The sequence below is a fragment of the Planococcus citri genome, chromosome 5, assembly GCF_950023065.1.
Source record: "Planococcus citri chromosome 5, ihPlaCitr1.1, whole genome shotgun sequence".
In the NCBI taxonomy this organism is placed as follows: Eukaryota; Metazoa; Arthropoda; class Insecta; order Hemiptera; family Pseudococcidae; genus Planococcus; species Planococcus citri.
Window position 1 is genome coordinate 49,282,404 of NC_088681.1, and position 14,211 is coordinate 49,296,614.

At 35.6% G+C, this 14,211-nt stretch overlaps 2 protein-coding genes across 5 annotated transcripts in view; one reads left to right on the forward strand and one right to left on the reverse strand.

Annotated features, from left to right (window-relative positions):
* LOC135847117 (hemicentin-1-like) overlaps positions 1-14,211 on the reverse strand; it is a 577,043-nt gene that overhangs the window by 203,087 nt on the left and 359,745 nt on the right. For all 4 annotated transcript variants that reach the window (XM_065366545.1, XM_065366543.1, XM_065366544.1 and 1 more), the window contains one exon: positions 4,233-4,365. In XM_065366545.1, the coding sequence (XP_065222617.1) occupies positions 4,233-4,365 (133 nt within the window). The remainder of the gene's footprint in view (positions 1-4,232; positions 4,366-14,211) is intronic.
* LOC135847824 (alpha-glucosidase-like) lies at positions 9,523-13,708 on the forward strand. Its single transcript, XM_065367543.1, has 10 exons — positions 9,523-9,755; positions 9,845-10,024; positions 10,119-10,279; positions 10,346-10,471; positions 10,564-10,814; positions 11,800-11,995; positions 12,071-12,305; positions 12,434-12,629; positions 13,210-13,353; positions 13,441-13,708. Exons 1-10 carry the CDS (start codon positions 9,545-9,547, stop codon positions 13,586-13,588), a joined length of 1,848 nt encoding a protein of 615 aa, XP_065223615.1. The 5' UTR covers positions 9,523-9,544; the 3' UTR covers positions 13,589-13,708.

The window sequence follows — 14,211 nt, forward strand, 5'->3', positions numbered from 1 at the left end:
CCTACATAAACAGGGACGATATCGTTGTTTTTTTTTTGTGTTGGCCCACTTCTGCTAGACGATGACGACGACAACGACGACTTCGGTATTTATCGAACTATTCGAAACGACAGATATATTAAACGAGGTTGTAAAATGAATTCGGACAAAAGGTTTATAATTTTTTTCCCCCAATGAAATCTTGAACTCGGCGCTTCGTTGAGGTATAAAGTTGCAAGACGACGAGTTGAAGTTCGCGGAAGGTTTTATGAAAATGCGTCAAAAGCTCGTTGTGTTGTAGGAGGGCGAATGAAAGGAAAGCTCGTCGCGAAACCCCCAAAGCGACGAACTATTTACCAAACTATTTACTTAATATTTTGACAATTAACGTCATCGTACGAGTTTCCCTGTTGATTTGATCTTTTGTTAGTGTGTTTGTTTGTTTTTTTTTCGCATCTACTCGAATGTTATTTTAAGGCTATTCTCCAGGAAAAAACACGCGAGTATAAGTTTTTTAGTCGAAAAGCCCAAAGTTTATACCTTCGCAATAAAGCGTTGGTCGTATATTTGCCGTTGCTACGAGTAGGAAATTTTTATGTCAATAAACAACAAAAGTTTTGGCATTGTTGAGAAAACAATAAGGTGCTTGGAAATTGGTTGGGTAACGAGTGATTGAGAATTTTTGCTTTTTTTTTGAGCGAGCCGAGGTTATACGGGCGACCACCTTTGAATTCTGTTGGGCGAGGGAATGAGAGACGATTTGGTGCTTTTTAGCGGTTTGAAGGTTGCTTTTGTTTTGATTTTGAGTTTCAGTATGAGGGAAATTTCCAAATTGTTTAAATTTCTATGAAGCTGCTGCAGGAGGTCACAGTTGAATTGGATTATGACGAAAAAAAAACACCGAATGATTTTGACCAAATTCAGTGCAATTCTTTGGTGAATTACTGGTAATTTTTGAGAATTTTTGGTAAATCATTGGTATGTTTCTGATAAATAACTGGTAATAATTGATGGTAATTTTCTGGTAGTTTTGTGGTAATTTACCAGAAACTTTCTAGTAAATAACTGGTAATTTTCTAGTAAATCACTGATGATTTTCTGGGAAATCACAGGTAATTTTCTGGTAGTTTGGTGGTAATTCACCAGAAATTTTCTAGTAAATGACTGGTAATTTTCTAGTAAATCACTGGCGATTTTCTGGTAAATTACAGGTAATTTTTTGGTAAATTACAAATAGTTTTCTGGTAAATTACAAGTAATTTTCTGGTAAATTACTGGTAATTTTCTGGTAAATTACTGGTAATTTTCTGGTAAATTACTGGTAATTTTCTGGTAAATTACTGGTAATTTTCTGGTAAATTACTGGCAATTTTCTGGTAAATTACTGGTAATTTTCTGGTAATTTTCTGGTAAATCACTGATAATTCTCTGGTAAATTTCCTTGTAATTTTCCTAGTTTGTATGAGTGGTTATAAAAATAGTTGAAAATAGGCTAAAAATGAATTAAACTGGGAACAGCAAAAAATAGTACTTATTCAATTGCTTTGCAATTTTTGACGAATTTATATTCTCTCAATTTTATTGTTGTCGTTGGGTTTCTCATCAAAAGGACTTTCAAAAATGCATCAACCATAAAAATTTTAAAATTTGAGTTTCATTTTTCGATGCAGACAAATTCTTGAAAATTAAAATCGGTACCTACATATACTATTTTTCGTGAACAAATATCACAATTTGGTCAAATTAAGGTTTTGTTTTGCATAATATCTTTTTGTTGATTTCTTGAATCAAATTTTGGAGTCTCTTTCAACACGTTTTTAGGTTGTCCAGTTTTTGGAAAATTGCGAAAAAGGACCAGAATGAAATTTACTGTGTTTTAATCACAGGAAAATATAAAACTCTGCTGGAGTCTCTAAAAGGGTACAAAACCACCATAAATTGATTTGAACAACAAAAATAAGATTTGAACCCAAATTTTCGTTTTTATCTCCATTTGATCGAATTTCAAGTTTTCATTTAAAAAAAACTAGACAATTTCGAATTTTTTTTAAATTTATCAAAAATTAAGAAATAAAATTCAGTGATTGAAAATTGTTCTGGTGGTGTTTGTGCGTGCTGTTTACCAAGTTTTCATTAGAAAAAGTGGAGTATTGCACTTGTATTCGTTCACTGGGAGCAAAGCGCTAACATCAGGATTGGAACTGAGTACTCGGAGAACGGATGTGGAATAGAGGTGTGAGGCAAGGATGCCCCCTCTCACCCAGGTTGTTCAATGTGTATGCAGAAGAAATAATGAGTGAAGCGCGAATCGAACGAATGGGATTCAAGATCAACGGCAAGAGAATAAATGAAATAAGCTATGCAGATGACAAAGTGATCCTTGCTGGGACAGAATCGAATGATTCACTTGAAAATTATTCAATTCGTTCGTGAATGATTCGCCTAAAATTGTTTAAAGGAATCCATTAGTTCGCAAACGAGTCACTTATACGAACCAATTTTTTCGCGAATGATTCACTAAAAATTATTCAATTCGTTCAAGAATGATTTATCTAAAATTCAGTGAATGGATCGATTCGTTCGCGAATCAGTCACTTATACGAATCAATTGATTCGCGAATGATTCATCAAAAATTGAGTAAATGAATGAATTCGTTCGTGAACGAGTCATTTATACGAATCAATTCGTTCGCGAATGATTTACAAAAATGATTCGATTCGTTCGTGAACGAGTCACTTATACGAAGAAATTCGTTCGCGAATGATTCACAAAAATGATTCAATTCGTTCGTGAATGATTCGCCAAAAATTGAGAGAAGGGATCCATTCGTTCGCGAACGAGTCACTTGTACGAACCAATTTGTTCGCGAATGATTCACTAAAAATTATTCAATTCGTTCAAGAATGATTCACCTAAAATTGAGTGAATGGATCGATTCGTTCACGAATGAGTCACTTATACGAATCAATTCGTTCGCGAATGATTCACAGAAAATTATGCAATTCGTTTGTGAATGATTCGCCAAAAGTTGAGTAAATGAATAGATTCGTTCGCGAACGAGTCATTTATACGAATCAATTCGTTGGCAAATGATTCACAAAAATGATTCAATTCGTTCGTGAATGATTCGCCAAAAATTGAGTGAAGGAATCCATTCGTTCGCGAACGAGTCACTTGTACGAACCAATTTGTTCGCGAATGATTCACTAAAAATTACTCAATTCGTTCAAGAATGATTCACCTAAAATTGAGTGAATGGATCGATTCGTTCGCGAATGATTCACAGAAAATTATGCAATTCGTTCGTGAATGATTCGCCAAAAGTTGAGTAAATGAATAGATTCGTTCGCGAACGAGTCATTTATACGAATCAATTCGTTGGCAAATGATTCACAAAAATGATTCAATTCGTTCGTGAATAATTCGCCAAAAATTGAGTGAAGGAATCCATTCGTTCGCGAACGAGTCATTTATAAGTTATACAAACTATTTTATTGTTCACGAACGATTCACTAAAAATTATTAAATTTTTTCGTGAATGATTCATCAAAAATTGAGTAAATGAATCGATTTCTTTGCGAACGAGTCACTTATACGAATCAATTCGTTCGCGAATGATTCAGTAACTATTGATCAACTCGTTCGCCAATCGTTCGTAAATGATTTGATTCGATTGTAAACAGATCAATTTCTGTAGGTACAAATACATATTTCAAAAAAAAGTAAATAAATTCGTTCGTAAACGATTTTTATTTGAAGAAAAGTCAGTATTCTCTAGCTGAATGCTTGAGAGTATTTTTCCATTCTGTTTTGTTTGATCCGAAAATTATCCGTTATTTTGGACTCTTGGGTGAAATGGGGTGGGGGGGATTGAAGCAGAAAAAAAAGTTCACCTTGAGCGGAAGATACTTGAATCTGGCCCTGCTGAAATCCAATTGGAAACATAAATATTGAAATAAAATAGCTAATACTTCATGAATCTTCAGTCTAAACACTCGCAAACCGGCTATCAAAATCAAGGAACATCATTTTTGACAAGTGTGCTCAAACAAGCCATATTGATTTTCGGCCATTTTTTTTTGAAAAAACGTGCAAACGTCTTTTTGCCTTCAATTTTTTCCTGCTTTTCGCTTTACTTAAAATCTTTTCAATTTTCAAATCGCATACGATTTAATTCGAGGCTCCAATATCCCATAGTTCAAAATAATAAATAGGTAGTTACCTAAATAAAAATACTAAAAAAAAAACTCACCTATAAATAGGTTTCCCGGCACTTTCCCTGAACCACAGCACCATATACACTCGATGATCCTTGACAGAAGACTCGATATCACAAGGTAGATTAGCAACACGTCCCAGAACAGATTCCACATGTATCACTGCTCCTGTAACAAATACCAAATAAGGTTGGTTAACAACATTGCGGCGTGTAACTTTACCAAAATACCTGCCTAATACACTTTGATAACAAAACTATACCCAAGTCCTAAAAACCTATACGTTATCTTCGGACATTCTTCTTAACGACAAACTTATCGAATATACGCGAATCGTGATATCCTGCTTCTAATAGATATCCCATCCAATACATTGTAGATACTCACCTACATTCTCACCATCTTATAAACAAAATAACTTGGAAACTCGGTCAGCATCGGAACTTTTACCACTACCTATATCTAGTGATACAGCTACGACAAAAGTGACTATAGGTAGTTCGACTTATGTATAGGTAGTTGTGAGAGCGAGGGAGGGAAAATTTTCCATTCAAGTATGACCAAAATTTCAAGTAGGTTATAGTCGAGTCGAGTCTGCAGTACCCATTCGTTCCATTATTACACGCACGTATTACATTCGAAAGTGACAGAGAGAAAAAAATATATATGGAGAAATTTGGTACCACCAAAAAGAAAAAAAAAGAAAAAAATCTTTACGATCGAATTACTCTGTCCAGTATGTATCTGTACTAGTAATTACATTCCATAATACCTTATTAAGAATCGTATCACAAACCCTAGTTTCATTATTGAAAAAAAAAAGAAAAAAAAACTTATAACTATTCGACCTTGCGAATAAACCATTGGAAAAACTACACAGTATACTTAAACTTATTATATCTATAGGAATCCGATAGCTTGGAAAATTCTATATTATTCTGCTCGACTGGTCAATTGTGTAGCATTTCGCTACAACGACGACGACTACGAAGACGAAGACGAAGAAAACGAGAAGCTATCTAGACACATAGAAAAGGCAACGACCATAGATACCAACTAGGCCACGAATGAGCGAACGTTTTTAGGATATATCAAAATTAAAAATTTTTTTTGACATTCAAAATATAACGGATGACCGAGAGAAGAATTTCCAATTACGAGCTCGACTCGTTCGAATACATCTACTCGTAGTATAAGGCGCGATGGGCTACACGAAGGTTTCGAAAAAAATACTAGTAAAAACTATGTACACAGATAGTATACCGTATCTGGAGGCTGTGAAATTTCGATAGGTGGGCGCAAGGGGGTGAGGAGGGGGGGTTTTGTACAGATTTATGAGCTAGACCGAAATAAAAATCAATTTCCTTCCATATTACTATACGTTATACAATGAAAAGGCGTTTGAAAAAAGAAAAATGTCATCTTTGTGATATATAGTCCATGGGCTCAGCCCCAAGACCCCTTCGGCTCCCCTTTTGCACGTTATACATAGAGCGAATCGTGTCACGTATACACGATTAAAGAAGAAAACCAATTAATTAATTGAGAGCCGGAGGCAGCGCCGCATTTTGGCTGGCTGATGTTGCCACCAATGCCCCCTTCACTGCCCCCTGCCATGCCCCCCTCTCGATACGCGGTGGCTTTCGCAGAGCAGCATTCAACGTCGCCATTAACACGATACCAGTACGGTTTGTTAAACACGATGAATTATTCTAAAGGCGCCCAGGCAATTTCGCCAAACTCTCTATGCAAACTTAGCACGTTGCCGCATCACCGACCCCTCCCCCGCTTCGTCTTGCTTCCACGACTGCAAAACTTCACCTACAAGAGTAGCTATAGATGGTTGAATTCGCAGCCTTCGTCGTCGTCGCCGTCGTCGTCCTGCATCAACCAACTGAACGAACCCCTTCAACCCCCTTTTAATACTGTCGGAATTAACCTTTATGAAGTAACCGCGTCCGCGATGTAATCACCTATTTGTCATCGCCCATCGTCGCCTGTGCTTCGTTGTACCTACTATTCAATCAAAGTAAACGTAAACATTTACTTTGCAGCGGAGTTTTCCTCCTTATGTAGGTATCTCAAAGTACTAGCTTTTCTTATACGAGTATGTACGATGGAAGAGCAACATTGCTATAAAGTGTATGGATATTATTTTTGAAAACAACGTCGTGTGTCTCTTATACTATGAGTTGTATTTTCATCACCAGCATCGCCATCATCATCATCAACTCTTCTTCACTTATAAACAACACCTCTAGAATCTCAGGTATACTTAATCTTATTAAGTATATTGTATGTGTATAAACTTACACCATATTACCTGCCTACTTTACTCGTTTATATAGTCGTAATATATAAACTAAAAAGGTATGCCATCAAGGGATCAGCATAATAACTATACCTTGTACAGTTCAACTCTTCGTGTTATTAAGTTTATCGCATTTCGTGCCCATGTGCTCCTTATACTCCTTCATCGTCTCTCTGCTGAAAAAGCAGGCTCATCACAGGTACACACAACACCACATGTGTGTTTGAGGAACACTCTCGCTATAAATGCGAATAATAATTTCATCAAAATACCACCAGCCACCATCGTTGACTTGCCAACAACAACAGCAATACGAGTAATAATATAAGGTTTTTATTCTAAATTAAAATTGACACCTTTTGGAAATTCTCGTGCGTAATGTAGGACACACGTATACTACATGGATGTACAACGTAGGTACGAGTACTTACGAGTATATGTATAACTTACATAAATGGTCACGTGCGTTGTAACATTAGTTAACATAATAATATGATAATATCGCGGATTAGCTGAGCTCGCCCCAATGCACTGACACGCATCAACCCGGTGTGCTATAATTTCTATTTTTAAACTTTGCAAAAACGTACCAAGGTAGTATAATACGAGTTAGGAGAGAATATGCTGGTGTAATTTCCTGCAAGTGAAACTCGTCCTGAAAGCTACATATTGTGGCATGTTTTGTTGGTTGAATTTTTATCGATTGAGTTGCATCGGTTTTTGAATAAAATTTGCGACGGAATTGGCCATGATGAAGGTGGTAAAATTTGTCGATTTTTATCAACTTTTCTGAAATCGTGAAAAAAGTCGACTTTGTCAGTTCGAGTTTTCACTGCTTTTGCCATGTCAAAGTAGGTATGAAAACACCAATCGTTAGCATACGTACGTGATAAGAGTTAATTTTAACACATCAAAAAGCCGCTGGAGGCTTATCATCACCAAAAATCAACTAAAAAAGATGTAAAAATTGAATGTAAAGTGAATTTCAGCCTCTTACATTAAAAAGCAGAGCAACAGTAAATTTTTCAAAATTTTTGAATATGAAATCGTTAGACAAAAAATCAGTTTATAGTAGCTTGCTGAAAAGCACCAATCGCAAACATACGTGCTAAAGTCAATTTAGACAGATTTTTATGAGGTTTTTGCGTGGAACTGGAATTTCCAAAATATCGTTAGAGGCTCTAGAAGGGCTTGAGACCACCTTCAGTCAACTCGATCTCAGCCTATTGAAATTAGGGTACAGAGTCAAATTTAGCTTTGTAACTTCATTTGGTAAAATTTTGTTAAAATTTCAACTTCAAAATATCTACTAACCGAGGCCACAAAACTGCTCAGAATGGTTCGAAATCGTATTCAAACAATTTGGCTGGTTGGAATTAAGGTATGCATACCAAAATACAACTGTCAAGGTCGATTTGATAAAATTTTCATTTTTTTTTCATTTTTGGCCCAAAGATTTTAAAAATTCGCCAAAAATTGAAAAATGTAGTTTAGCACTCGAAATTTTAGCTAATGGTACATTTTTGTGTATTTTTTCGATCAGCTTTGTCCAAAAAATGTTGTTCGAGTTGGGCTGCCTTATTCCCTGTTGGAACAATACTTAGATTGGGTATAGAAACTACAAAACAAAAAAAGTCACGATTTGAGGACCCATATCGTTCCTTCATAGACACCTTGAAACCTAAAATTTTGCCTGAATTACTTTCAACTCAAAATAAAATTTTCCCCTAAATTTGGCCAAAACCTGCTAAGAATATCTTCCCTTCAGAGACACCTTGAAAGCTAAAATTTTGCTTGAGTTACTCTGCTAAGATTTTTTTTTTTGCAATCCACTCAGCTATATAGGCTACTTAAGTACAAGGAAACCACTCGAGGTAACCGCCTTCGATTCGAATGGGATTACGATTTTTAGAAAGAGCAGAAAGAGCATGGTTTGAAACCTCAATAACAAGAATTAGAGCTGCCCAAACTCATTTTTTGATTTTTTGACAAATTATTGAATATCAAAAATTGATTATATTCAGTGATTTTGTCTTTTTAAATAAAAAATACGTACACAATCAGTAAAAATGATGGAAATTAGTCTGTTCTGAAACCAATATTAACCTCCCACCCCCTTCCCTTATCCCTTCCCTTATCCGAATTTCACAATTTTAAATTGTTCTAACGGCTATATAGCGTGGTTATCAATTTGTCTAGAGTCTTTGGATACAGTCATTTGTGCAAATTTGAAAAATTTTCTCACGTAGGTACAGGAATATGTATTTGAATTTTGTTACAAATATGTAGGTATACTTGATTAAGGTCGAAAATGAGCCACAACTGGATTCTTATTAGTTATCAAAATGTAATTTTCGTGCCTCCTGGAGAAATCTACAATCACGCTGGAGGTTACAGGATAGCCGAAAACGATGAAATCAGTATCGGGGAATAATTATTAGTTTGAAGAAGAATTTTCATCATTTTTACTGCAGAAAAATAGTTACCGAAAATAATTTTAAATTTTCAAAAATCTGCCTATAGTTACGAAGGTTTCAGATCTTGCTCTGCACAAAAATCACGCTCCTATTCAAAATTATCGTAATAACGAAAAAGTAACCCTTCGCCAGAAAAGCGCTTCATCGTTCAAGATTTTTATTAACTGCGCCAAAAGTACTTGAAGTAAATTTCCAAATTACGTATTACAACTTCATAAGTATACTGATCCAGACACCTACGTCATAGTGCCAATAAAATTAAAAAAATTTCTAGGGTTCATAGTAAATGGGAATACTCGTAATTGTAAACAATTATATCTACGTGTATCACTAATTCTTCAGGCAGACAAAAGATGGTCGTGCTAAGCGGTACTCAAAATGGGAAATTTCCATTGTTTGACACTTGTCTGGTGCACGCATAATGCGTAAGCATAATATGAATGAGACTTTTATTACCTCAAGTTAATACTTTTATTATCCATTAGGCAAGTAACTAACAATTTGATGAAAACACCTACTGTATTTGCTATAAATTGATTCAACGATCGCTTCAAGTCTCATGATACTCAGTTTTAATTCCAGTGCCCAGTGTGAAAAGAAAGACAGAAATATGTTCATCGTTCATTTCAAACTGTTAACAATTTCGTTACTGATTACCGCCGGTAAAAGTTTCTCGTTGGATACTGATTGGTGGAAACACACGATTTTATACGAAATTTACGTACAGTCGTTCAAAGATAGCAATGGAGATGGTATGGGCGATATTAAAGGTACGTAATGTAGATAGAGGTACAAAAGAACGATTTCTCCATTATTTTTTCTGTGAACAATTTTATAAGATTGGATATTATTTTTTCAGGAATTACGAACAAACTCGATCACTTTGTCGACTTGGGAATCGAAACGCTTTACTTATCGCCATTCTTTCTCTCACCAATGCTAGATTCAGGATATGATGTATCTAGCTTCACTGAAATTAATCCCTTATTCGGAACAATGGATGATTTTAACGAATTGATGAGCGAGATGAAACGTCGAGGTGAGCACTGAATCCAATTATTCAGCACAGGAAATCGTTTCTCTCCGCATTAAAAACAAAAAACAAAATGCTCATGGAAAATTTATACTTATAGGCTTAAAACTGATATGCGACCTTGTCATCAACCATAGTAGTGACGAACATCCTTGGTTTCGAAAATCCATCGAAAGAATTGATCCGTACACAAATTTCTACGTATGGGTCGATCCTAAAGGCTATGATTCAAAGAGACAGCCCATTATTCCAAATAACTGGGTAAGTGTCAGTTTTCTCATCTCATATACCTGTCTATTGCTAATTCTTTCCTTTTCAACTACACAGATGAGTTTATTTGGTGGCAGTGCTTGGGAATGGAATGAGAAAAGAGGCCAATTTTATTTACACCAGTTCGCCATTAAACAACCTGATTTCAATTTACGTGATGCCGAATTGAAAAAGGAAATAAAGGTAAACACAGCACATCAAAGAAGACAAAAGAGCACGTAATGATCTGTAGGTATTAAAAAAAAAAAAAAAAAATTCAAACAATCTAATTTCAGAAAATCATGAAATTTTGGTTGGTCCGAGGTGTGGCTGGTTTCCGACTAGATGCCACCAAACATTTTATCGAAGATAAATATTTCAGAGACGAACCACTCGTAGATCCAAACAAAACGGAAATTACTACTAGTAACGATTTGAAACACATATACACGACCGACTTGTGGGAATCTTACGAATTTATACACGAACTCAGAGATTTTACGGATCAATATACGGCGGGGAAAGCTAATAGACAACATCTTGAAAGGTAAGTCATTTACTTCATGGGTCTGTTTAAACCTCTTCCGAAGGTTTATATTCCTCGATCTCGTAATTGTTGTCTCATATCAAATGAGGTCAGACTTTGGGATTTTTCCCTCGGTGGGGGGCTAAATTTGACCTTTGAAGTGGAGAAAGTCAACGTTGAAAATTCCGGCCGAAAACGAACCCGCGGTCGTACATTGATTGTGACAAACGTATCCCGATTTCAGCATCTCAAGTTATTGAAAATTAACTACCTACCAAAAAAAGCGCGAAAATCCACTTTTTTATAGCTGCAAAGCTTTTGGACGGGTTAAGAAGTTTAAAAATCCGACACACAAAAATGGACACCTTCCGGATGTACATAGTACATACCTACACAATTTCGGCCTTCAATCTATATGCCAATTTGGAGGGGCCCAAGGGCGTTACAAAAAGTTTTCCAAGGTCAAAAAACAATTTTAAAAATACAAATTGCTCTAGGAGGATGATTTTCATGCACATATAAAATTTTTGATTTCCTAAGCTATTGATCTTTTTCTAGTTTGACTTTTTTTGATTTTTTTTTCACTGCTCTTTGCTCCCTTTCAAAAATTTGGATATTTGCGGATTTGAAATCGTTATAACTTTCAGTCAATCCATTTCAATCCAACGCCAAACCAAGCCTACATACTTATAAAAAAGTGAATCATATTTCGTTGAAATGGCCTCGGCTAAAATGACCTTAGGTACATATAGTTTGCAAAAAAATTAACATTTCACAACGTTTCTTAGAACTATTTTTTGCAAAATTTGACTAAATTGAGGTGCTTATTCTTCAAATGAATTAAATTTGCCTCACTTTCATTGGGAGTATAGTACATAGAAGAGCGAGCTAGCAAAAAATCAAAAAAAATGCATTCAATAACTTACCGATTTACTCAATTTCTTTTCTTACCAAACTTTTTCTTAAAAAACGAAAAAAAAAAAGTTGAAAACATTTATTTTTGTAGGATTTTGGTACCCGAAGCGTATACAGACGTGAATCACACGATGGCCTATTATGGCACAAACGATTATAGCATAGCACACTTCCCTTTTAACTTTGTATTCGCCACGCTGTATAAATTCGCGAATGCTACCTTATACGACCATCGTATACTAGAATGGTTGAAATACATGCCGAAAGATGCAACTCCAAATTGGGTGGTGAGTTCCATTAGAAACTGTACAACACATTTTAGTGGTAACGTTTCTGCTATTGATATAGCTTCAAATAAACAGGCAGATAATCACGATACTGTGAGAACCGGTAGCAGATTATGCGAAGAGTACATGGACATTGTAACCATCACAATGATGATGCTGCCTGGTATAGCATGCATTTACTATGGGCAAGAAATCGGCATGACCAACAGTAAAGTTCGACCTGACCAAAGGCAAGATCCGAATAATGATGGAGCTATAAGCAGGGATGGTGAACGACTGCCGATGCAATGGGACGATACGATGAATTCAGGTAAGAAAAACACTTGATTTTGATTAATTTTTACACCTAACCTACATTCATAATACTCCTCTGCCTCCATCAAAAACTGGAAAGGAGAGCTTCATCATTCAAAATCAGCCAAATTTCGGTACTTCCAGGGTTCACATCAAAGTACAAACCGTGGCTCCCTGCGCATCCCAATTATTGGCAAGTCAACGTTGAAAAACAAAAATCCCAAGAAATCAGCAGATATAATATATTCAAAGCACTGTCGCAGATTAGAAAAAGAAAAACCATGAAAATTGGAGATTTCAAATCGTACATTGTTTCTGAATGGGTCTACGCGTTTACTAGGTAAATATGGACATAAAAAGATGTCGGAGGGTTTTGACCAAATTCACTGGAAGCCTTTATTTTGAGTTGGAAGTCACTCAGGAATATTTTCAGCTCCCAAAGATGCCGCTGAAAGTGCTAATATGTGTAAGTCCTCAAAGAAGGAGCATTTTCGAAAAAATCATGTTTTTTTCGATTTTAAAACGTCACCCAATATGTTTTGAGAAAAATGGTCCAGTTTTAAAAGATAACAGATATTTGAGATTCTGCGTCGATCTAGGTCATAAGAGTTCTACTAAGAGGTTGAAAATTTGCAAATCACTTATTTTTGGCTGATTTTGTGTTTCGGAAACTTGAAACCAAGATTTTCTCAAAAATTATGCTCCTCTTTGAGAACCCATACCTGCTCTCCGGAAGCACCTTCCGAGCCGAAAAATTTACTGAGTCACTTTCATCTCAAAATGAAGGTTTCCACTGAATTTGGTCAAAATCTTCCGGCATTTTTTTCTCGATATGTGACTTAATCAATGTACCCAGGTTCCACCAACCACATTACCAGAACACTATACGAAATTACCAAATTTTTCTTACAATTTCACAGATCGTATCGCCGATACGAAACATACATAACAGTTTTGAATTTAGGCAGTGAAATCGAACTGATCAATTTACACGACGTCATCGGCAAGTTGCCATCAACTATGCAAGTGGTTGTAGCTAGTGTTAATGCAGGCTACGTAAAAGGGTACGTTAGAGTTAGTTTTGAAGATAAACGTTTCAATGCTATACCCCCAAAACTTGTTCTTATGTACCTATCTTGCAATATTCACAGAGATCAAATTCAAAGTACACCCAAGTTTCCGAGGCTTTTCTCAATGAGGCCATTATCCGCCATCGTTCTTACCACCCGAGCTCAAACCAAACCTCCGATATTCAGAACACAACCAATTGACCCAAGAATAAATAAGAACTCATTGTAAATTTAATATGTAGGTAAATGTCTTCCACAATAAAGTAATTATCTCGTGACAAAAACATGCCTGTCTAGAATTTAAGATTATCTTAATAAAATAACTTCTGCGATTCGTTTCAAAAATTGACATTCTCTCTTCAACTCAAAATTTTTCTAAAGTATACCTCTTCCTATTTAAATAAAACTAGGTGATGTCAGCTCTTGAAAGTACATCAAGCAGCAGAGTAAAAGTGAATTTTTCAAAGTTTTGAAATATGAAATCACTGGACACAACAAAGTTTCGAACTGGAACACACCGATTTTGGAAAGACTGTGTGTAATCGGCGAGCATACGTACTGAATTCAATTTGGACAGATTTTATGGCATTTTTGCGAAAAACTGGAATTTTCAAAATGGCGTTAGAGGCTCGAGAAGGACTTGAAACCACCCGTTGAAATCAGGGTAAAGAGTAAAATTCAGCTTTCCAACTTCGTATGGTAAAATTTTGTAAAAATATCAACTTTAAAAGATCTGCTGGAGGCCACAGAACTGCTCAGAATGGTTCAAAATAATTTTCCAAACAATTTGACGGATTGAAATTAGGGTATATACCAAATTACAACTTTCTACGTCAATTTGGTAACATTTCT